The sequence below is a fragment of the Mytilus galloprovincialis genome, chromosome 3, assembly GCF_965363235.1.
Source record: "Mytilus galloprovincialis chromosome 3, xbMytGall1.hap1.1, whole genome shotgun sequence".
Classification (NCBI taxonomy): Eukaryota; Metazoa; Mollusca; class Bivalvia; order Mytilida; family Mytilidae; genus Mytilus; species Mytilus galloprovincialis.
In genome coordinates, this window is record NC_134840.1 from 6478513 (window position 1) to 6503525 (window position 25013).

The 25013-nt window shown below is 31.7% G+C and overlaps 1 protein-coding gene across 14 annotated transcripts in view; it reads left to right on the forward strand.

Moving 5' to 3' along the window:
- Window positions 1-20133, forward strand: part of LOC143067050 (phospholipid scramblase 1-like) — a 31662-nt gene extending 11529 nt beyond the window's left edge. For 2 of the 14 annotated variants that reach the window (XR_012975832.1, XR_012975833.1), the window contains exons 3-12: window positions 877-993; window positions 2412-2489; window positions 5077-5216; window positions 6393-6557; window positions 7532-7693; window positions 9719-9772; window positions 10967-11008; window positions 13528-13555; window positions 15901-15924; window positions 16862-20133. Coding sequence is in view for 9 of the 14 variants with exons in the window: in XM_076240040.1 (XP_076096155.1) it covers window positions 877-993; window positions 2412-2489; window positions 5077-5216; window positions 6393-6557; window positions 7532-7693; window positions 9719-9772; window positions 10967-11008 (758 nt within the window). In the remaining 5 variants the exon portion in view is untranslated. Of the gene's footprint in view, window positions 1-876; window positions 994-2411; window positions 2490-5076; window positions 5217-6392; window positions 6558-7195; window positions 7367-7531; window positions 7694-9718; window positions 9773-10966; window positions 11009-11736; window positions 11789-13527; window positions 13556-15900; window positions 15925-16861 lie in introns of those variants that run through there. The other 12 variants (XR_012975835.1, XR_012975834.1, XR_012975836.1 and 9 more) reach the window with 12 other exon arrangements.
- The last annotated feature ends 4880 nt before the right edge of the window (window positions 20134-25013 follow it).

Below are 25013 nucleotides of genomic sequence, written 5' to 3' on the forward strand. Positions count from 1 at the left end.
CAAGTATTTTCTTCTCTTTTTTTTTCTGGGAACATCATCATTTTGCATTACATTTATTACTTTTCCTCCATTATATCTGATGAAAGCAGGCATTCCTTTTCCTCCAAACACGTGTGATTTGCGAAGACTGCAGGTATTTCTTTTCCTCTGAAATCCGTGATTTGTAACGAAATGTAGGCATTTTTCCCTCCGAACACTGATTTGTGATGAAAGCAGGCATTGTACTTTCCTCTGGACTCCATGATTTGTGATGAAGCTTGCATTTATTTTCCTCTGAAGTTCGAACACAATGATTTGTGATGAAAGCTGGCATTTCTTTTTACAAATTCCATTGCCAATATTTGTGCTGTATATAGCAGATGAAATAAATATAATACAAGGTTTATAACTTGCTTGAAGAAATTGAAAAACAATTAATTTTACACCTATAACATGTTTTGTAAGTGAATATAAATTAATGTTGGGTAATTTTGAAAAGGTTGATGACTGTAATTTAAGATATATATAGACTTTTTATGAACAAATGGAATTGGGAGATACATACACAAAAAAAGAAAGCACACACAAAAAAATAAAACCATAAAAGGCATGATACAATCAGAAGATATACTAGTACCATATTTGCTGAGATGTCAAATAGTTATCCAATTCAATGAGACATGTATTGTTATGGAAGAAAAATAGAGAAAAATAGTTAAAAAACCTTCAACAGGAGTGGGTTTTGGAAAAGTGATTGAAAACATTCTTTCCTGTTCACTTTATGTGTTGGTTTTACTTGCTTTTTATGAGTGATGTCTCTAGGTATTCTTTTCTTTCTTTCTCTCTGACGTTTTGTTTTGAATTTTGATATTGTAACTTGATGTTGTACCTTTACAGCTGCACCAACACAATGGGCCGCGGCAGGACAAGCCCCTCCCGGATGTCCAAAGGGACTGGAATATTTGGCATCGGTAGATCAGTTGTTAGTTAAACAGAAAGTTGAGGCAATAGAGGGTATGTATATATATATATTTATAGGTACGTCAGGACAGAATTGGACGACGGTACCACAAGGTGAATTTTCATGTCCTAAAGGATTAGAATATTTAGCATCTGTTGATCAGCTTCTTGTCAAACAAAAAGTGGAGGTTTTGGAAGGTAAAATTAACATGAAATGAGATAATCATTAGATAATGTTTTCTCTCCCAGTTTCTACTAAGAAGTATAATTTAAAGTCATCCCTTTTGTAATATGAAATTCAGAGAGATATCTTTATTCAAACACATTTCCCATAGACAACTTATACAGCAGTGTATAAGTTCCAGACCGTATTTGGACCGTACGCGTACGGTCTGGACCGTATGCATACTTTTTCAAAATACTCATTCGGTCGGACCGTACACGTACGGTCTGACTATTATTAAAAAGTTGGTTAACTTTATTAGTTACAAATGCATATAGCAGATCAACATAACTTAACTATCAAATTAATATAAAAAAGTTCAATTGTAATTGAAACAAAATTTTATATTTTAACTTTTTTTAAATTCACGCTTATTAAATCTGTTAGTCTCTTGTATTAAGCATGTCGATCAGTAATACATTAATTGAATTATGATCACTGAAATTGAAGATATCGGAGGTAAACATAATCTGGGAGGTCAATTGTTCTAGAATATTTAGCAACTTTACCAAAAAATGGAAATGCAAAGGAACATGCATGAACTGCATACATGGAAACGAAAGAATATTACGTTACTTGAATTGTGTCACCTTGGGCGAGAGTACCAAAATAGGATTCAGATATAAAATTAAACAAATACTTAATTTCAATTGTTGGTTTGTTCATTTTATCTATCTAATTGTAATAAATTATCAATAACAATTTGTAAAACTAAAAACAAAGAATGTGATAAATGCTTGTTTCAATTTAACCCATATGATCAAAATAACATGTATGGTCAGCTCGTACTGGACCGTACGCGTATACTCATACGGTCCAAATACTCATATGGTCTGGAACATACACATAAGAGAAGGCTCCTAGAAATGCCAATTTTCAAAAGCAAAAAAAAAAAAGAATAAAAAGACATTCCTAGCAGCTTCTGAGTGATCTAATTCAATTATAAATATCTGCTGAATCAATACACATACATTTTATCTTATACTAATTATTCAATTAGAGATTAATATTAAGAAATGAATAATTAAAGTACTGAATATTCTATTGAAAGGCAACAAAGTAACTTGTGATGTCATAATATTAATATTGACCTTATTTCATGCAAATTTTGAGTTTCAACTTCTGCAAATGAAATGCTCTCAAGACAGTTATAAATGTATTATTGAAAATTAAATGGTTTTGATTTTATTTTACTCTAGAATATCTTGTAAATTGCATCACTAATAAAATAATTCTGTTTATTTTTCAGCCATAACTGGATTTGAAACAAACAACAAATATGAAATAGTGAATTCTCTGGGACAGAGGGTATACCAGGCTGTAGAAGGTACGATAGAATGTCATATATGGAATCATAAAGACCTGAAATTATATATATATAACCTCCTCAATTCTTTTAAAAATAATTTGTTTCTGTGTCAGACAGTAGATTTGGAACATTCTTGAACTTTTTGCCCTACTTATATTTTTCATTTCAAATCCAATTCAAAAAGATAGTTTATATTAATATTTCTATAAATGAAAACTGCATGAATTTTTGTTACGGAAAAATTAAACATATACTGCTTAGGCCTTTTTTTTTTAATTAGTTGGTTTACGGATCCGCCGACCCGATTTTGTTTAAAAGTGAAATAAAATTAAAATTTTGATTTCGTGTTGTTTTTTATTCCGCTGACCCGATTTTTCGAGTGCTGTGAATAAAAAAATCCGAGGCGTTCCAAAACGTTTTGTCTGTGTCAATAAAGCGTTTGTAGTGAACGGCGTATTTTGAAAAGCTTCGAAATGACGCAGACGAATTCAAAAACCCAACGAGGGAGGACCATGGAGTCTGACGGCTTCATCTACTTTCAGTTGAATATTAACTTTGATGGTCAACGTACTGAGAGCACTTTTATCTTGGGTTTGAACCTTGACCCGGTCAAATCAAAGACTTAAAAATTGGTATCTGCTGCTTCTTCGCCAAGCACGCTGCAATTGCAATTATTAAAGGAGTCAGAATAATGTGTTTGGGTAAGGTAACATATCTTTGGGGGAACTGTTACCTTGTGAGCTACCACATTTAAATTCTGGCTCAGTGTGTCAGTTTAGCATTTCATTTCTCATTATCATATTCTCATCCTAATTATGCATCTGATTAGCCACTAGACATTAAACAACAATTGACCATCCATCCATCAAATGCAAAGCATATCAAGATAAGAGCTAAACTATTTCTCCTCCTCAACCCCTGTAATGTCATGAATGAACAGCATTTTTTTTTTTTTTTTCCTCCAACTCAAATTTTTCAGAACAGTTATACGTGAACAAAAAAAAATCTAAGATTGCTATTTTATTTTTATTTTTTTTTACCTCCTCCGACCCTAACCTTTGACACTAGTTGTCCGTAAACCAACTAATTAAAAAAAAAAAGGCCTTATTATGATTAGATAAATTTGTTCTCTTCTACCCAGTGTACATAATACATGCCAACAACCTTCTACCCAGTGTACATAATACATGCCAACAACCTTCTACCCAGTGTACACAATACATGCCAACAACCTTCTACCCAGTGTACATAATACATGCCAACAACCTTCTACCCAGTGTACATAATACATGCCAACAACCTTCTACCCAGTGTACATAATACATGCCAACAACCTTCTACCCAGTGTACATAATACATGCCAACAACCTTCTACCCAGTGTACATAATACATGCCAACAACCTTCTACCCAGTGTACACAATACATGCCAACAACCTTCTACCCAGTGTACACAATACATGCCAACAACCTTCTACCCAGTGTACATAATACATGCCAACAACCTTCTACCCAGTGTACATAATACATGCCAACAACCTTCTACCCAGTGTACATAATACATGCCAACAACCTTCTACCCAGTGTACATAATACATGCCAACAACCTTCTACCCAGTGTACATAATACATACCAACAACTTTTAAATCTTTAAATAGTTTTTATATGACCGCAAAAATTCATAAATTTTTTGGTCATATATTGGTATCACGTCGTCGTCTGCATCCCAAGACAGATGGTTTCCCGATAATAACTTTAGTATTAGTACATAGAAATCAATAAAATTTTAACACAATGTTTGTAACCACTAAAGGAAGGTTGGGATTGATTTTGAGGGTTATGGTCCCAACGGTTTAGAAATTAGGGGCCAAAAGGGGCCCAAAACAAGCATTTATCTATTTTCAGGACAAGAAGTTGTGTATTAGTATTTCATTAAGTGTATGGATCTCTCTGAAATTTTACTTCAAGGTTTCTCACTACAACGGAAAGGCTGGAATTGAGTTTTGGGGTTCTTTCTCCAATGGGGGAGGGGGTTTCAATAAATGAGGTTTCAAAAAAGGGGCCCAAATAAGCATTTTTGTAGTTTTCAGTCAATAACTTGTGTTTAAGTGTATAAATTTCCCTGAAAATATACCACAAGTTTCCATACTACAAAGGGATGGTTATGGGGGGTTATGGCTCAAATCATTAAGCAATTAGGGGCAAAAAAGGAGGGAAACAAGGGTTTTTCTGGTTAAAGGACAATTTAGACAATATAAAAGCAGTGTAAGGGAGGTAATGCAATTAAAATTTAAAGAATACTGTTATATATATGTTTGATTACTTGATTACCTCCCTTACACTGCTTGTTTTCAAAAGGTTCAAGAAGAAATCTTCAATTGCACAGTACTGTGCAATAGATTTGTTAGATCTATGACCACATTTATGTTGTGACAAAAACCTATATTATGTCAAAAATTTGATCTCAATCAAAATTCAGACAGTATCAAGCTTGAAGATTGTGACAAAATTTGCCCCAACTGTTCAGGGTTCGACCCCTGCGGTTGTATAAAGCTGCACCCTGTGGAGCATCTGGTTCAGAGTTCTTTTACTGTAATGTTTTCAGATACCTGTTGTTGTACAAGAAATTGTTGTGGATCTACTAGACCTTTTGATATTAAGATCATGGACAATAGAAATACGGAAGTAATACATTTATCTCGAGGCCTCAGATGTAGTTCTTGTTGGTGTCCATGTTGTTTACAGGTATGATAGAAAAATAATCTTATTATCTGAGAGAAAAAAAACATTAGAATCAAACCTTTTTAAATGGACATAAAAAAAGCTAACATTTTTCTTGAAGTAAATATCTTAAGGAACCACAGAGTAAAACCTTTTAAGATTTGAATCAAATTTACAGAAATCAGCAAACAGATTCAATTAAAATTTTCATCTGAGCCTTTAAGAGATGTGTTCAAGTGATGCATTTCTCAGGAATTTTTATAATGCATATTTACTGGTTTGAAATGACAAGTAAGTGGGAATAAATTGCTTGGACTTGTGAGACATTTGATATGAAAAATACTCAATAGACCTATTTTAGTGGCGGTAAAAATTTGGAGCCTAGCTCAAATTGTAGATGTCATAGGCTACTCGGCCTGTGTGTATTTTCTTCCCTGATATTAGCTGGCATTTTGAAAATTACATGTAAATCATGTTGCATTTACTAGTAAACATAACAAATCAGGTAAAGGTAAACTAATGTAGAAAAAATCAGCTAAGAAAAAGAATGTAGTAAACCCATGTGTCAAATCAATTAATAAATCCTTTATGTCTTAATTTGTATAATTCTTTGTTAGCAAATCAATATTTTTCATTTAATCTTTAATTGTTTCCTACCATGGTCTATGCACATGTAACATACAGTAGGAATTCTTTGTACAGAGCATCAGCTAAGTGAATTGTTGATTAATTAATATAATGCTTATCCATGTTAAAATGAGCATAGAGCACAAACTATACAATTTACTCTTTTCTAAAAGGTGAATTTAGAAAATTTAAAACAGATCGTCAGACATATTCTAAAGGCAATCTTTTGATTTGAATAATCCAAGCATTTAAAATACTCCACTTTTTACATGACAAATAGATGATCAGATACATGTAAACTAACTTTTCAAAGGATTATCTATAATTTTCTAGCAAGCAACACCAATAAAAATATCATTTTTGATCTTTCTTATTGTTCAAAATACAACTTATGTTGTAATTTTTATCGTCAAGTCATACACATACTCCCCATATTCTATTTGAGTTTGAATGTGACTTTGTTCACAAAGCAAAAGAAGAATGTCATATTAGAATGGTTTTTTTAAACTTAATGGGGCTTGTAGATATATCACTGTCAACCACTATTCTCTAAATTACTTGTATATTTTTCAGCGAGTAACAGTTGAAGCGCCACCTGGCCAGGTTGTTGGATATGTTTCTCAGGCTTGGAGTTTGTGTAAACCTAGATTTAAGATAGAGAATGCAGAAGGAGAGACTGTTTTGAGAATCAAGGGACCATGTTGTCAGTGGGAGATGTGCGGGGATATTGAATTTGATGTATGTTAAAGTATATTATGAGATGTAATATTTAATTTGACTGATTAGGTTCATGTCACCAGTATTTTCATGTTCACATTTATTAAACATATTATTGTTGTTAAGCTAACTAAAACAAAAGTAATTTTACATGTTTGTGAAAATTTAGACTTTAACATGGTGTTTTAAAGTTTTTGAGAAGCACATTTTAGATTTTTTTCCAATTATCACTATACAAAAGACATTAAGGTTAATGTATAGGCACATTCAAGACAGAAAAAAGTACCTGAACTCAAATTGTATTTCTTTATATAGGACAATTATATCCTAGAAATTGCCATGGCAAAGAACATCAACAAAATATTTCAAACAAATGTGAGAATGTTTTTTCTTCCTTTGAACTTTTATGACATTTTGTTTATAACATTTACACAGGTACACACAGAAGATGAGACGACCTTTGTAGGCCGTGTCACTAAGCAATGGACAGGACTGGGTAAAGAATTGTCTATAGACACTGATAACTTTGTTTATAACCTTTACACAGGTACACACAGAAGACGAGACAACCTTTGTAGGCCGTGTCACTAAGCAATGGACAGGACTGGGTAAAGAATTGTTTACATACGCTGATAACTTTGTTTATAATATTTACACAGGTACATACAGAAGACGAGAGGACCTTTGAAGGCAGTGTCACTAAGCAATGGACAGGACTGGGTAAAGAATTGTTTACATACGCTGATAACTTTGTTTATAACATTTACACAGGTACATACAGAAGACGAAACAACCTTTGTAGGTCGTGTCACTAAACAATGGACAGAACTGGGTAAAGAATTGTCTATAGACACTGATAACTTTGTTTATAACATTTACACAGGTGCATGCAGAAGACGAGACGACCTTTGTAGGCCGTGTCACTAAACAATGAACAGGACTGGGTAAAGAATTGTCTATAGACACTGATAACTTTGTTTATAACCCTTACACAGGTGCATACAGAAGACGAGACGACCTTTGTAGGCCGTGTCACTAAACAATGGACAGGACTGGGTAAAGAATTGTTTACAGACGCTGATAACTTTGGAATCTCCTTCCCTGTTGATCTGGATATTAAAATGAAAGCTGTTATGATTGGTGCAGTATTCTTATTAGTACGTATTCTCTTGTTAGAATGTCAGTTGTCTAGTATTGTTATGCCCTTATTCTCTAGTTAGAATGTCAGTTGTCTAGTATTGTTATGCCCTGTCTTTGATAGTAGAGGGTATTATATTGTTGGATGTACATGCCTTTAAGTCATAAAACTTTTGAGTCAGTTTTTTGTACTCTATACTCCAAAATCAACCAATCAAAATGCTGGATTTCATGTTTCGAGCATGATTTTTGTGCTCCGAGCACTGAGCAAAGTTTTATGAATTCAACTCCAGATCTGTCTATTAATGTGAATAAGAAGATGTGGTGTGATTGCCAAAGAGATATATATCCACAGGAGACCAAATGACAGGGTACTTATACATCTCTGCAACAAAAAGACACAAAGTACAAATTTAAGAATCCGAGAAAACTTGCTGTTACTAACAGCTTGTTTTTAAGGTCATTAGCAGTTATATCAAAAATCATGCATCTAAGATTAGAACATCAATCAGTACACATCCAACATCCAATGAGTTTATGTAAAGAAGTCATTAATAGTCAAAGAAAAACATGAACTTGTGCAATGCCAAGATACAGGTATGTGGTGATTGATGTATGTATATAAAAATAATATTTAGTTTGCTTTTAATTTACTGAGAACAAAATGAATATTAAAACCAATATTTGTCTATATGTTCAAATTCCATATTCAAATCAAGTAAGGTAGTTCACTTTGAAGTTGTGGTCTCATCAACTTGAAACTTACATAACTTAGTACAAACAGATGTTCTATATGATGTTACAACTTTAAAAAAAAAAAACAAAACTTATTTAATAAATATAGATCAATGCAAACAGTTTTTGTCTCGCCTTGACAGAGTCAATAAGCGAGACATAGGTATGCTGTTTCAGGCATCAGTGACTTCGTCAACAATGTATTAGTTTGTGATTTGATCTAGTTTATGGTGAACCACAAGTGGTAGGTCAACCATATTTGGTAAGCATTGGCACATCTCATTTCCATGGAGATTATTTGGCCCTACCCCCTCAGTCATGGTCTATTGACTTTGAAACTTTTGCTTATTTTACATGTATTAATTTGTGATTAGGTCAGTTCAAGGGGAACCATTAGTGGAAGGCCAATGTTGATTGGTATTCAGTTGTATAAGCATTGGCACATCTCATTTCCATGGAGAATATTTTGCCTTGTCCCTCAGTCACAGTCTAATGACTTATCTTAGTTTACATGTATAAGTTTGTGATTAGATCAGTTTAAGATGAACTGTTAATTTTAATTCAAGAATATTTGGTATGCAAATTTATTTACATTTGCAAGTATTGTTTCCATGGAGATTATATAGCCCCACCCCCTCTTCATGCTTCATTGACTTTGAAACTTTTACATAGTTTAAAAGTTAATTTTTGTATTTAGATTTGGGAACGACTTGTAATAAGTCAATGGTATTTGGTATGCAGTTGTATTAGCATTAGCAAATCTCATTTACATGGAGATTGTTTAGCCAAGTAACTCAGTCATGGTTCATTGACTGAATATTTGCATAACTTGTTTAAGATGTTAAAGTATTGCTATTTTGATTTCAACATTTGCATAATCAAAATTACAAAAAGGCGAGACATATCTCTGAGATAACAGTTTATTCTATTTAGTGGCAGAAAAAATGAAGGAAAAGAATAAACATTTGGGATAGACTATTTAGAAATAAGAAGTGTGCAGCCCAAAATAGAAATAGTGAATATTTAAAAGGCATAAGAGTAGTTATCTCAAGAATAAGTGTGCCACACTAGTAAATACAGTTTGTTTACAAATCAGATATCTTTTTCATGTCATTATCAAGTTGTTTCCCTTCTACCATTCACCGAACAAATGTGCAAGTTTATCTATAAAGACTAAGGAAGGATATTTCAAAGTTTTGATTCGATCCTAAAGACTTACAGACCACAAAATTTTTTGTTTAGCATGTTTAGCTGACCTTGTTCACAACTTTTAAAATACACTATTTATTGATTTTTTTTTTAATCTGTAGGATTTTATGTTCTATGAAAATAACAAGAAGAAGAACCAGAAAGATGCTAAGAAGGTATGATTCATTTAATTTCAAACACAATTTAAAAAAAAATAATTTGATATCATGATCATTAAGGATATCTTGATGGAAGACCTATAAGACTCAGCTTGGGTGTCTGTCACAAATTGTTTCAGCTCTTTGTCTTTAAAATTCTGTTGAGTTCAATGATGAAATTTGGCAGGATTATTTATTCAACACTACCAATGTGTAACATACAAGGGAGAAAACTGAAAGTCATTGTTAAAAACTTAATACAAATTTGCTGCCCCTTTGCATATGTTCAAATAAACTTTTAAGCAATCAACCCATGGAGTCTGTAAGTGACATATCCAAAACCTCATTTAGAATATGTGAAGTTAATTTATTCCGAAATAAGAAAAAAAAATCTTTTATAAAAATGAGAGTTCAAAATCTTATCTAGGAATGTGATTGGAAGACAGAATTTAGAACTCTATTAAAAATGTCAGTTATAAAATTGAGTAACTTCATTCAGAAAGAAAACATAAAAAAACCCTGTATAAAATAATGGAGAAAAAAATGTCAATTTCAAAATATGCTCATGTGTATTAAAGTCATAAGAAACCTCAAATTAAAAAAAAATATGCATATGTTTTTTATAACTAAATAGATAGTTTTCATTATACAACTTATGTACATATACTTTTTTTCTGAGGAAAATTCTTTAATTTGTCCACATTTAGAAGAAGTTTTCTTATTTTTAATTGCTTCTTTCCTTCCAGGAAGCAATTTGCTGACATAATTTCCGTATGCATTAGGACCTAAGCGTAACTCTCCTCGTAAAAATCCGGTGATCACAATACGCATGGATCTGTCATTAAAATAAACAATTACCTGATTGTACATGTACATGTTAAACATGTGCTCAATACCCATGCTTTTTGTTATTTGTTTACTATAAGGTGACAATCGGTAAACTTCGGCTTCAAAACACGGCATTTAATGAGCAGCCATATTTGTTAAATCATAACAGAAAGAGAGAAAAAAAATTGACGATTATACGATATATTTGCGTTAAAAATGATAAATTTGTGCACAGATAAAATATATACATGCTTTGGTTCAAAAATTGGATAAAAAATATTTTTCACCACTCACTAGTTTCATAAGACTTTAAACAAGTTGAAGTATTTCAGGACTCAAGAGGTGGTTATTATCAGTATATTACTTTTTATCTTTTTTGTGTAGGAAACAGGCAATGTTTCAGATAATGCTGTTACCGATATCTAGGTGAAACAAAGTTCAACAATATTTTTTATATAAAAACTGGATATATTTGGTCATTGGTTCTACAGATTTATTTAAACTTAACTATTTTATTCAAACCCAGATACACATTTATAAATGATAACTTATATAAGAAAGGCATGTTTTAGAAAACTTATTTAGGAAGTGTTTGGACAAACAGATTATGATTAACTGCATGTATATTAAGTGCATGTTCCTGTAAATTAAATGTTATATAATTACGTAATAGTTTGGTTTAAAGATTAAATGTAAGCAGGCTGGACAAAGTTGTTGTTTTTATCTATAATTAACCTAAAAAAGAAATAAGAAATACAATTTACTAATGATAAAAAGTGTATAAATTATTTACATATATTTGTTTCCATCATTATGTTGATAACATGAAATCTATTGCATAAAAATGTTCATCACGTTACAGAAAACGTTCTACCATGATATGTCAGTTACTGTCAATTTAGAAATTATTGTATGCATTTATTATTGCACTTTTTTTTAAGAAAGGACAAAACTGTGAGACTAGATAATGCGATTTCAAGAAAATCTGCATCAGATATCTGATGAGTGTTTTCATTATTGAGATACTCACCAAAATCCACTTATTTGCACCAAAAAATGGTGAACAAAAATTTCTGTATTTACAGTAATTTGAATGATAGAAAATGGATTTAATTTTTATCTTATATAATCATACAATGGAATTTTGTTTACAGGTCATGGGATAAATACATGCCAATATTGGGTTGGTACCCATTCTTTACACATGTAAATCTATAATTATAATATGCTAGAACTGTGTGCTGCATTTTAATAAGCTAGTAATGCTATGTCTGAAAGATGTCATTGAATGTGTCAGTTTTAAACTACTTCTGAACTGCATGCTGCTTTTTAAAACTAGAAAATGAAAATAAAACCTGATTAGTTAGAATTAATGATAGATCCTTATGATAAAAAGGAGGGAAAAGAAACTTCTCTCATTTAGAAGTAGTATCACTGAATCCTAATTGTCTTTATGATAATATAACTAGATGACATATTATATTTTATTTCAGTGGCTATGATGGCTTACTATTATTACTTGTTTTGGAGATTTACTATTTACTTAAAACTATTTTGAGTCCAATTAATTTTGTAATTATTTTGTTTTATTTTGGTAAGGACAATTTCTATTGAAAAAGCCCAATAAAGAGCTATGTAAAACAACTTCTTATAACATGCCTTCATGGAATGTGTCTAAGGTATGCATGTAATACTGCAAAAATCTGAACTTCTTTGTATATGTTCTAGTTAAATGTTATGGGGACAAAGTCCCCAATAACGGTAGAAAATTCAATTAAAAAAAAAAAAAAAAAAAAAATCGGGAAAATTTTCCCGAAATTTTCATTGTACTAATGAACTCAAAATCGGGGAAATTTTTTTTATGTTATGTTTTGAATTCCTGCATCTGCGCAGAAATCTGCAATGTACTTCCTTTTTACAGTCTCGTTTGCATGAAATTTTGAGTAAAATATATATTTATCAGTCTAGTATAAAATAGTAAGGAATTTCATTTTTAATAATTCATTGATATGAAAAAACGTTACCTTATGATAGCGTTTCTTTGTTTACATTGCATATGACGTCATTACTTTTAAAAATAACGTCACAACTAAAATCCCTAACAACAGAACCAAAATCGGAAATGTTACGGTATTTTCGTTTTGAAATTAAGTTATGTTTAAATTTAAAAAAATCATACAGACTTCGTCCCCTTTCACAGGTAATGCCTGCCTCATATTACTTTTCATCACAATGTGATTCCAACATGGCATTTTTTTCATTTAATTTACTATATCATTTGACTGTGTTACTTTAAGACCTTTAAACAATTGCTGTATATTTTTTACTGTGACTGTAAACAAATAAATTTTTTGATGTTTCATGTATCTGAAACTTAACCTAGACATAATTGTGATTTCAAATATGAATTTTGTTTTGTTGTTAGTTGTTTGAAAAGATGCAAATTTTTATGATTTTGTTTTTTTTAATGTTTGGCGGGTATTTTTCTAGATTCATCAATTAATGAGTTAAATAATTTTGGTAAAGAAGTAGAAGTATTTGATATTAAATAATTTGATAAGTGTTGTTTTTTTCTGTTATAAGCAGGTGCTGCTTGTTACGCAATATGCAAATTATATAAAATGTGTATATGTGTTTACAGTGATTACATATTAGAATTAATCATTTTACTTACAATAGTAATAAACGGCATGATGATGAATATCTCAAGTCTGACTCTGAAATTCAATACAATGCATGCTTCATTTCACCAAAGCTTATATGTGTCTTCTAACATGCAAAGCCATCCTATAAACTTACAAACAAGATAAAAATAAAGTGAAAGTTGTGTTACTAAAGAAAATGTGTTTAATGAAGGCAGTAACAGATATCAGCTATTATGTATCATGATAACTACTTACAAATTAAATATTGCATTGTGTATAATTATGACATTTTGTTTACAGGTTACAGGATAATTACACACCTATATGGGTTGGTACATACATGAATACACTTATATCACTGTAGATATGTTAGAAATGTGTCCTACTTGTTGGCTTTTAGTACTATTATTATGCATGTTGACATAGTTTTGTTACTTTAATGAGATAACAAATTCCTGTAGCTGCATGATCATAACCACTATTTTTTAATTAGCTTTAACACATTGTAGTTTATATGTTAATCCAGGATTTTGTGGCATTTGTTTTTGGTGTCATGCAGTTCTCTTTATTTTATTTTGTAATTCATTATTGTAATAGTTTGGTTACTGTGAATTACATTTCTGCTTTTCAACTTTGGTTTTCATTTAAGTTAATTTCCAAATTTTTGATGCAGTAACATTTTGTTCACTGTGATTGATTGATTATTTGAGTTTTGCATTCTTGGCTATTTCATGCTGTCCCATTTTTATTGGTGCACAACCATTACCTTCTACAAATTCCAGTCAATTTTAAGAGCACCTTGCCACACATAGGTTACAACTCACAAACTCAGTGTTGACAGACAACAGATAACAATTTAGACCACTAGGTCACCAGTGGTTCACTGTGAACTTTAAGTTATACTTGAGCAACATTGGTTAAATATTTAGATCATAAATCATAATTCAAAATCAAATGATTTTTTCACCTTGACATATTGTAAACAGTTTTTGACTTTTTTTACATGCCAGGACAGCTCCTAATATTTAGTCTTGCAATAAGTGGATGTTTTATCCCATAGATAACTGGACATCTAACAAACACATTATCAGTCTACGATACAGACTGACCTATTTATATAGATATCTGTTACAGTAACAATTTTTTCAATGGAACTGTTCGTAACAAATTATTTGTTATTAATGTGATTTGATAGGATATTTGATAGTGATTGATTATGTCATTATAAACTCCTTAAGATAGTCTGACTTATACATCTATGTCATTATAAACTCCTTAAGATAGTCTGACATATACATCTATGTCATCTTATACATCGATGTCATTATAAACTCCTTAAGATAGTCTGACATATACATCTATGTCATTATAAACTCCTTAAGATAGTCTGACATATACATCTATGTCATTATAAACTCCTTAAGATAGTCTGACATATACATCTATGTCATTATAAACGCCTTACAGACTGACTTCTATCATCATGATAGGTCAAAACGCCTTACAGACTGACTTTATCATCATTATAGGTCAAAATGCCTCACAGACTGACTTCTATCATTATGATAGGTCAAAACACCTCGCAGAGGGACTTCTATCATCATGATAGGTCAAAACGCCTCACAGATGGACTTCTATCATCATGATAGGTCAAAATGTCTCACAGACGGACTTCTATCATCATGATAGGTCAAAACGCCTCACAGACGGACTTCTATCATCATGATAGGTCAAAACGCCTCACAGACTGACTTCTATCATCATGATAGGTCAAAACGCCTCACAGACGGTTTTCTATCATCATGATAGGTCAAAACGCCTCACAGACAGACTTCTATCATCATGATAGGTCAAAACGCCTCGCAGACGGACTTCTATCATCAAGATAGGTCAAAACGCCTCACAGACTGACTTCTATCATCATGATAGGTCAAAACGCCTCACAGACGGACTTCTATCATCATGATAGGTCAAAACGCCTCACAGACGGACTTCTATCATCATGATAGGTCAAAACGTCTCACAGACGGACTTCTATCATCATGATAGGTCAAAACACCTCACAGACGGACTTCTATCATCATGATAGGTCAAAATGACTCACAGACTGACTTCTATCATCATGATAGGTCAAAACGCCTCACAGACGGACTTCTATCATTATGATAGGTCAAAACCTCATAAGTTTTATAGATAGTAGTCTCCTCAATATAAAAAAATTGATTGGAAACTAAATCTTAATTTGCTTCCAAGGTTTCATCCATAATTGTTATAGAAATAGATGTCTAGCTTATGTTGGAGTTTGATGATCCTCTTTATTGATATTTTCCCTCTTAATTTCAGAGTTTGTATCATTACCCCCTATTTATTTATGATCCATTAAAATGAAACAGAAGTAAGATGATCATGCATTCCAGTAATCCTAAACATGAGTAACTGGTTATTCAATTTGAGCTAGCCAAATATAAAACATAAAACTGAACTCTGATTTACTCAGTTTTTGATAATGAAAATAGATGCTTAGAAATCTTATGTAGATTTTTTATCAAAAAAAAAGGGTTTCAATACTCTTTCACTCTTTGGAAATATTTTCATGGATGACACCTTAAGTAAAATGGCTAGACATACTAATGATACCACATATGCTTTGATAGTTACACATGTTTATTTCAGATGTATGATTAAAGGCAGATCTAGGTATGCCCCTCACAGTGTTTCACAGACAAAATAATCACCACAAATACAGCTTGGTCTTCTCAGAATTAACTTCGTATTGTCTTCTCAATACTTTAATACATGTGTCATTAATATCCTTTCCTATGTTGTGTGCTTCTTCATCAATTTAGTTTTTTTCAACCTGAAAGAAAGTATAAAAAAGATTTGATGTTAAGAACAAATGCCTCTGTAATTTATTTAAATTTTCTATTTTAAGTTGTTCAGTTACTATCATCTACTAAACCAGTTACTCACCTTGTGACAGGCAATGAAGAACATAAAACACTATATATTTAAACATCTTTAGCATTCAAACTTTTAAATCTGATAGTTCCTGTTATTCTTTTTATGTATTAGAAAACAGTCCAAATATTTTAATTTGTCACATTAAACCTGTGCATGATGGGCACATGAAAGTGTGTTATATATGTGGTATCAGGTATTGCTTACACAAAGGTCTGCATTGCAAGCACTCATAATGATTGCAGTATTTTTCCAGTTAATTGCTACAGATTTTATTACATAGATTTATGTTTTCATAACCTCATCAAAATGTGTATTGATTCTTCTTTTCTCATTGCTTCTTTCTTTAACTGTATTTAACAAATTTATAGTGCATTTTAATTAATTATGCTTTGTAAGAATAAATAGCATTTCAGGAAATTTCTAATGACTAATGTTAAAGTATGACAGTAAAGAAATGAAAAACATTCTTGTTAAATGACATTGACAAATCTTTTGTGAATGACTTAATGCATTGATGTATATATTATCCATTTTGCTTGTAGTTTATGATATTAAAATATTTCAAAAATAAATAAATAAAAAATATTTACTGTTCTATACAACAATAAGTTTTTAGCTTGAATTGAATTTCAGAGTCAATATTAAATAACTGTTGTTTTTTTTCTGATTTCAGATGAAACACTGATGCATCAGTAGCCTTGAGAAGAATCTGCTGGAAGAACTCATTTATTTTGCACAATTTCATGTCTTTCAGTGTAGACTTTACCATTCTTCAGTTTTGTTACTGAATTCCCTGATTAGCTATAATTTTATGAGATGCTCTTAAGATATATATCATAACTTTATATTAGTTTTACTTGTATTATTTCAAGTTTCTCATCTATTTGTACTTTATCATGACAAACTTGTTGCAGCTTTTTTGTAATCAAATAATGAAAATCTGAATTGTGTTAAATGTCATGTCTAATAAATTTCAGATGACCAAAAAATTTAAGGTTTAAAAGAAAAGAAATAGAAAAAAAATTAGTAATCAAAATGAACAAACCACAGATTAAAAAAAAGACAACTATATGCATATCATTATGTTTCATAAAATAACAATGAACAGTCCTTAATAAATGTATAACCCAATTGTGAAAGTGTAATTTGCTTATGTAAACATTGCTTAGTAAATTTATTTAATTCATGTATCACATACAACCATATGCTAATGTACTGTAAAGAACTTTTACGTTCATTATTGCTTCTCGTAGCTGGATGTCAAAATTTATAATGAAATGACAAGGTTAAATAAATTTACCCAAATTATTTGAATTTCAGCAGAAAAAAAGGCAATTTCCAAAATAAGTTTTACTTTATTTTCAAAGTATTGTTTTATCAGATGAGTTCACCAAAGTTAAGATTTGATCACATTTACATTTTAAGATTCTGCTTTTAAAATTTAAGTTTTTTTTTATAAAATTTAATATTAGCTTTATCATTTGGTTGAATTGTTCACATTGTATGCCAAATTTTGCATATTTTACTGTGATTAACCAGTTGGTTGTTATTTGAGAAGACACAATGTAGTATCAAATGATTAGGGGCATTGTATGTCTTGTTTATGTTAAATATGTAAATTTCAGTACATATTCAAGCAAATTATACTTGTAGTAACAAATGCACATTAATGTATTGCTGGCATATGCAATGAGTTGTAAGTTACATTAAGGTTAGAAATGGGAACAAGCGACTACTTTTTTATCTTTAAAAAGTATTCTTTATAACAGATTTCATTAAATTTTATTGTTTCACTGATAAATTTTATACATACATACAAGATGATGACAAAATTGATTTGCTGATTGGAAAGAAACATATGATACTCAATATGTGTAAGATTTCTTACATACGAGTGATTTTACCTTAAAACATGTCATTGATACCATTAAGGGTAGAAGTAATATAAATAAGAACCTCCCCTCCTTTGCACAATCTTTTATATTGAGATATGTTTGTTCATCCAATCTGTAGTTAGTTACACTTCATGTATCTGATAGATGTTATCTCATATAAATTCATTGAGTTTTGTGGTTACTGAGTTTACAGGCCTCTACTAAACATTGAGCTTAAACATAAAGTTTTCATCTTTAGGGGTTTTCTATGCTCTTTGGCTACAGTTTATTTACAAATATAGTACCGTTATTTTTTAACTGGCCTACTATTTTTGACTTGCATTTGTGTTTTTTGTTGATGAAGCCTCATCAGATCAGACAGTAACTATATACTTGTATTTTTATACATCAATTTTATTATCTAATATATATACTTTAAGGCAGGCTTTGTTGTAACTATTAACAACTAAGTTTATTTTATATAATTGTTCTTATAGTCATGTGTTGTTTTTACACCTTTTTTTTCTTTTTACAAGATTTTTTTTTTATTCTATTTATTCTTGTATAAAGGAGATATGTTTGTCTGTTTGTCTTTTTCATTCTCCACATTATTTAAAGTATTAGAATTTCTTTTTCTCATTTCATCAAATATATAACGTAATACTTCATACTAACTGTAGCCAGATTAGGTATTGATGTTTTGGGGGTTGCTATCCTGTCTAAAATGACCATTTGTACAAATGAAAGTATTGAAATAAGCTTCACTGCTGTTATTAGCCCATATATATGTGGATATAAAAACGTTCGTAATAGGGAAATACATACAGACAGCAAAGCAAGTAATTTAAGTAACACAAATGTAATAAAATAGATTTTTAAAAATCATACTTTGAATAGGGAAAAACCTTAAGTATATTGTTAAAACCCATTTTTGTCAATATATCTTTTGCTCTGTCCTTTCTTTTACTTCAAACACTCACAGATTTATATATTTAAAAAATTAACCCAGATGTTGTTGTCTCTACATATTATATTTCCATGAGGTTTTAAGACAACCGCAGCATACTTCGGTATCCATCTTGGTTACTCTACCAGCTTTTCCGTTAGAAGGTGTTGGTTCACTCGTCACAAATTTAAAAAAATTGATTTTTTTAGGAAATTTTGCAAAGTGCATGTACTGTTTTATATTCTGAACAAAATTTATTGTATTGAGTTACAGACTGTAAATTCTTTAATGTATAATTTCAGCATTAGATTTATATAATTGTCTGAAATTTACATTGTATTTATAAAAGTTTATTTATAGATGATTATTAAAGAAATTTATTTGTATGATACCTAACTATGATCATGTACATAATGGTGTTGGTAGCAAGTACTTAGCAACTACAAAATTACATCAAAACGACTTTAGTGACTCTCGGTTTGCATGGTAATAATTTATATACGGGAATAACCATATTTATATTTTTATTTTGTGTTTTTATCAAAATTAATATGAAGGTGTAGTGGAAAAATTGAAATCCACTGTCATATATGACCAACCTTAATTCATTTTATGGTTCTAAGAAATTTTCTTTATACGTTTTGTATGAAGATACATTTAGTTTCTTTTGTGCACATAAGAATCAGTGATTCACCTAAATTCTACTGAATATTTTCTATGTTATAATATTCAAATTTAACAAATACATTTTTATGTAAGTGTAAAGTGAAATTAAACAAAAATGTTTTGTTAATACATAATGTTTAATCCTTTGATAGACACTTGGTCTAAAAAAATTCTAAACATGCAAATTGTGATAGACATGCTTTGTTCATGTATCAGTTTAGAGATCCAGAAGTTTTATCCCCTTAAGCATTCAATTTGGGTATTTTTTTTGTCTGCAATAGACAATTTGTGTCATTTAATATTGATTGAACTTCACAAATTATTTGTGTGTTCAAGCTTTGCTTTTGTCGTATTCCCATAGATGTAAGACTACACTTGTATTAATCCGTTATTTATGTATAGTAGTATTATAAGTCTTTGTAATTTATGATATTAAAAATTAAAGGAAATTCATTCTAACTTTGGTATAAATTGAAGATCTTTGCAAATTTTTGTCTTGCTTGCAATGATTTCCTTCACATGATTGAAGAATCTGGTATTATTAAGTCTCCCAAACAAAGTTTGGAGACTTATTGTTTTTGGTCAGTTCTTATTATGTCACCCGATCGACAATGTCGGGTGACATATTGCTTTTTCTCTGTTTCTTTGTTATTATTATTATTCTTCCAACTATTTTGTCCGCCACTTTTCTCAGAGCCAATGGAACCAATCTTAATGATAGTTAAGTATAATAGGGAACACAAAATTGCGGGTTGCAGTAGGGTCTAAGACCATAAAAAATGGCTGCCGTTTCCATGGAAACAGAACAATTGTGAAAAATTCCACTTTTTGTTTTTTTGGAATAATTTGGAGATGCTTTAACTCAGAATCATCATATTTTAATACAATGAAGGTGCCGCCCATATACTGGTTTTGGATAATTTTGGCAATCATTGGAACTACTATGTTGCCATGGATACTACACCAAAAATGTCAAAAATATGGAAATGCTCCAAATTTTTTGAAACTTCACCATAACGATGAGCAACTTTGGTAGATGTGGAATTTGGCGTTGGAATTTCCAAAATGTCTGCCGTTTCCATGGAAACAATGCAAAAAGGTCAAAATGCTCCAAAAACTTCCGGGTTTGGTGAATAACTTTGGTATGCTTGAACTTAAAATCATCAAATTTTTACACAATATAGTTGTCCACTATATACAGGTTTTGAATGATTTTGACAATCATTGGAACTACTCTGTTACCATGGATACAGGATCAAATATCTCAAAAATTTCAAAATGCTCCAAAATTGATGAAACTTAATATTATAGTTGACTGGCAAGTCCGGATGAGACTTTTGACTTTGGAATTTCCAAAATGGCCACCGTTGCCATGGAAACTGCAAAAAAGTCAAAATTTCTCAAAATGCTTTGAATTTAATGAAACTTGATATTATTGTTAACTGCCAAGTACAGATGAGACTTTTGACTTTGAAATTTTCAAAATGGCTGCCGTTGCCATGGAAACAGCAGAAATGTGATTTTTTTTAAAATGCTCTGAATGTACTGAAAATTTACAGAAAGATGTATTGCCATAAATATATGCACATTTACTGTTAAACCATTTTGAAATGGCTGCCGCTTAGTGGCAATAGGGGAAGGGTGACATCCGCTATTGCTTGCAATGGCAATTCTAGTTATTTTTATTATTCTTCCTCTTCCTCTTCCTCTTCCGCCACTTTAAAAAATGAACTTGTCCGCAGCGTTTCTCCAAAACCGCTTGTCAGATTGACTTAGGATTTCGTAAAATGGTAGACTAATATGTCTAGGTGAGCCATCAATCTTTCGTTTGTGCATTGGGGTCTATTAAGGGCTATTTTGGGGGGTAGAAAGAAGGGAGGGTTTTACTATAGAACCCTATGGGATTTTATTTTCTAAAAATTTCAAATGAATATAACTTGAAAACTGTAAGTGGTAGATACATGCAGTCTTCAGAAATGATTATAGGACAATAAAACAAATCACATAAAATATAGGGGGAGTCCCTGGGAGTTCATCCCCACCCCCTTCAATTTGAGAATATGCTTATATCTTGTAACTGATCCAGATCCCCACCCCTAAACCATATATATTCCTGATTGGGACAATAAAACAAATCAAATGCAATTAAAGGGAGGTCCCCGGGGGTCATCCCCACCCCGTTCAATTTCATAATGTGCTATTATCTTGTAAATGGTTCAGATCCCCACCCCTAAACCATATATATTCTTGTAGGGGCCAATAAAACAAATGAAATGAAGTTAAAGGGAATTCCCTGGGGGGTCACCCCACCCCCTCTTGTTTGAAAACTTGTAAACGGTCAACATCCCCACCCCTAAACCATATATATTCTTGTAGGGGACAATAAAACAAATGAAATGAAATAAGAGGGAAGTCCCTAGGGGGTCACCCCACCCCCTCTTGTTTGAAAACTTGTAAACGGTCAACATCCCCACCCCTAAACCATACATATTCTTGTATGGGACAATAAAACAAGTCACATGAAATTAAATGGAAGTTCCTGGGGGTCACCCCCACCCCGTTCAATTTGAGAATGTACTATTATCTTTTAAGCGGTCCAGATCCCCACCCCTAAACCATATATATTCTTGTAGGGGACAATAAAACAAATGAAATGAAATATAAGGGAAGTCTGGAGGGGGTCACCCCACCCCCTCTTGTTTGAAAACTTGTGAACGGTCAACATCCCCACCCCTAAACCATATATATTCTTGTAGGGGACAATAAAACAAATGAAATGAAATTAAAGGGAAGTTCCTGGGGGTCGCCCCACCCTGTTCAATTTGAGAATGTGCTATTATCTTGTAAACGGTCCAGATCCCCACCCTAAAACCATATATATTCTTGTAGGGGACAAAAAAACAAATCAAATGAAATGTAGGTAACTTCCCTGGGGGTCACCACCACCCCCTCCTGTTTGAATACTTGTAAATGGTGGAGATCCCTACTCGTAAGCCATATATATTCTTGGGACAAAAAATCAAATCAAATGAACATATGAATGGCGAGTTATGGGAGCTTTGTTTGGGAGACTTCGTAACAGCATCCTGTTACAATTACTTCTTGTTTTATCTATAAAATTTTAGATAATAATGACGAAATCGTCCCACGACTCCTGTTTGGAATATTGCACATTAATGAGGGTTTTTTCCATTTTTGCGTTTACCTTTCATGATAAAAATTATAATAGATAAATAGACATTATAAACCACTCAAATGATCAGCAAGGAAAGATCTACTAACAAGTCAGCTGATGTAGGTAGTATACTGTCACACTTTATATGTGTGGATACCCTTATATAATGAGGATTTTTTAGCCCTCTTTTAAGAACATAGAGACAAATTAAACAGACAAAAAGATCAACAAAACAGAGATTTTTGTCATGAATTCTATTCTTGTCTACAATGTTAGAGTGTTTCCTTTGTTGAATATGCACAAAGACCAAGTTAAGCTACCCATGCTCTTAAGAGCCTCTAGTTTGGTCAACTATGTATGGTTTTGTATAATCCTGTGGAAAAAATCTGTTTTGGTTGCCTACATCTTGAATTTTCTTTCAGTTTTGTTTTCTATTGTCTTCTCTCGACCATCAGACTGAAATGTAGGCTAGCTGTTTTGTTTTGTGTCTTACACCTGTAGTATGTTTTCTTCAGTATTAATAGTTAATTAAGGCTATCTTTGGTTCTTAATCTAAAATTGTCTGTTGATTGAGTATTGTCTTCAGATTGGTCTGTTATGTGTAATACTATTACCTTTTTCTGACTTTTTGACTGTATTTTCTTATCTGAAATTGGATTCTTTCTTACAGTCAAGGTTGTTTGTTGGTTAGAATCCTTTCGAATGGTCTGGGGGTTTTTTTTGTGTAACATTCACAATTTTTTTTCTTGTCTACAAAGAATTGTCTGATATGATTTGTTGTTGTAAGTGTGTATTCAAAATTTGATTTTATCCACAGTGTTGTTGGCTATAAACGTTTTTTTTTATATGCCTCATGTCTGTTGATGAGAAGTATTGCTATCTTGTTGCTCAGAATAAGTCTTGTTTTGTTTGTATCAAATCTTGTTCAATCCCAAAGAAACGCTAGTCTGTGTTTTTTTGTTGTCCTGCATGGTGTCCTGTTTAAACATTATTATATTTATTGTAGTATTAAACCAATTTTAAGACGTTTTGGCCATAGGCCTTCTTCAGGTTCTTCAATTTTCTTTTCAATGGCCAAACGTCTTAGAAATTGGTTTAATACTTCAATAATGTTAATATAAAACAAAAGATGTGGTATGATTGCCAATGAGTCAACTGTCCACAAGGGACCAAAATGACACAGACATTAACAACTACAGGTCACCGTGTGGCCTTCAACAATGAGCAAAGCCCATACCCCATAGTCAGCTATAAAAGGCCCCGATATGATAATATAAAACAATTAAAACGAGAAAACTAACCCGACCTACGTGAAAATCTAATCTATTTGATCAGCTAATTTCTTCATAAACTGTACATGCATTATTTCTGTATTATTTGATAATAAACTCATCATAGATACCAGGACTAAATTTTGTATATACGCCAGACCCGCGTTTCGTCTACAAAAGACTTATCATTGACGCTTGAATCCAAAAAGTTAAAAAGGCCAAATAAACTACGAAGTTGCAGAGCATTGAGGACCAAAATACCCAAAAGTTTTGCCAAATACAGCTAAGGCAATCTATGCCTGAGGTAGAAAAGCCTTAGTATTTCAAAAATTCAAAATTTTGTAAACAGTTAATTTATAAATATAACCATATCAATGATAATTCATGTCAGCACAAAAAGTGTTGACTACTTGGCTGGTGATACACTCAGCAGTGGCGTCGACCCAGTGGTTGTAAATAAACTCATCATATATACCAGGACTAAATTTTGTATATACGCTAGACGCTCGTCACATAACCGATCACATCCACGTTGCATGTTTGCATGATAATGGGTAGGTCGATGCCACTGCTGGTGCCACAACCCTGGCCGATATGGAAAAGGCCATGTATTAATCTCTATATCTAAACAAGTCTAAATTAAAAACTATGTTCAAACCTATGATTGCGTTGAATAAAAACCGCAATTTTTATACGTGTGCATGTAAAACAAATTTAGTTGTAGAAGGGTCTAAATACAGCACAAACAACATTTTCCAAAAGACCAAAAAAGTGAAAAAGTATATATTAACAAAACGCATTCGACTAACAGGACGAACAACTGATGTTCTTAAACCCTGCCGACTGCCATTGGCGATTGCCAAATAAATTGACCACAAGATGTATCAAAATGG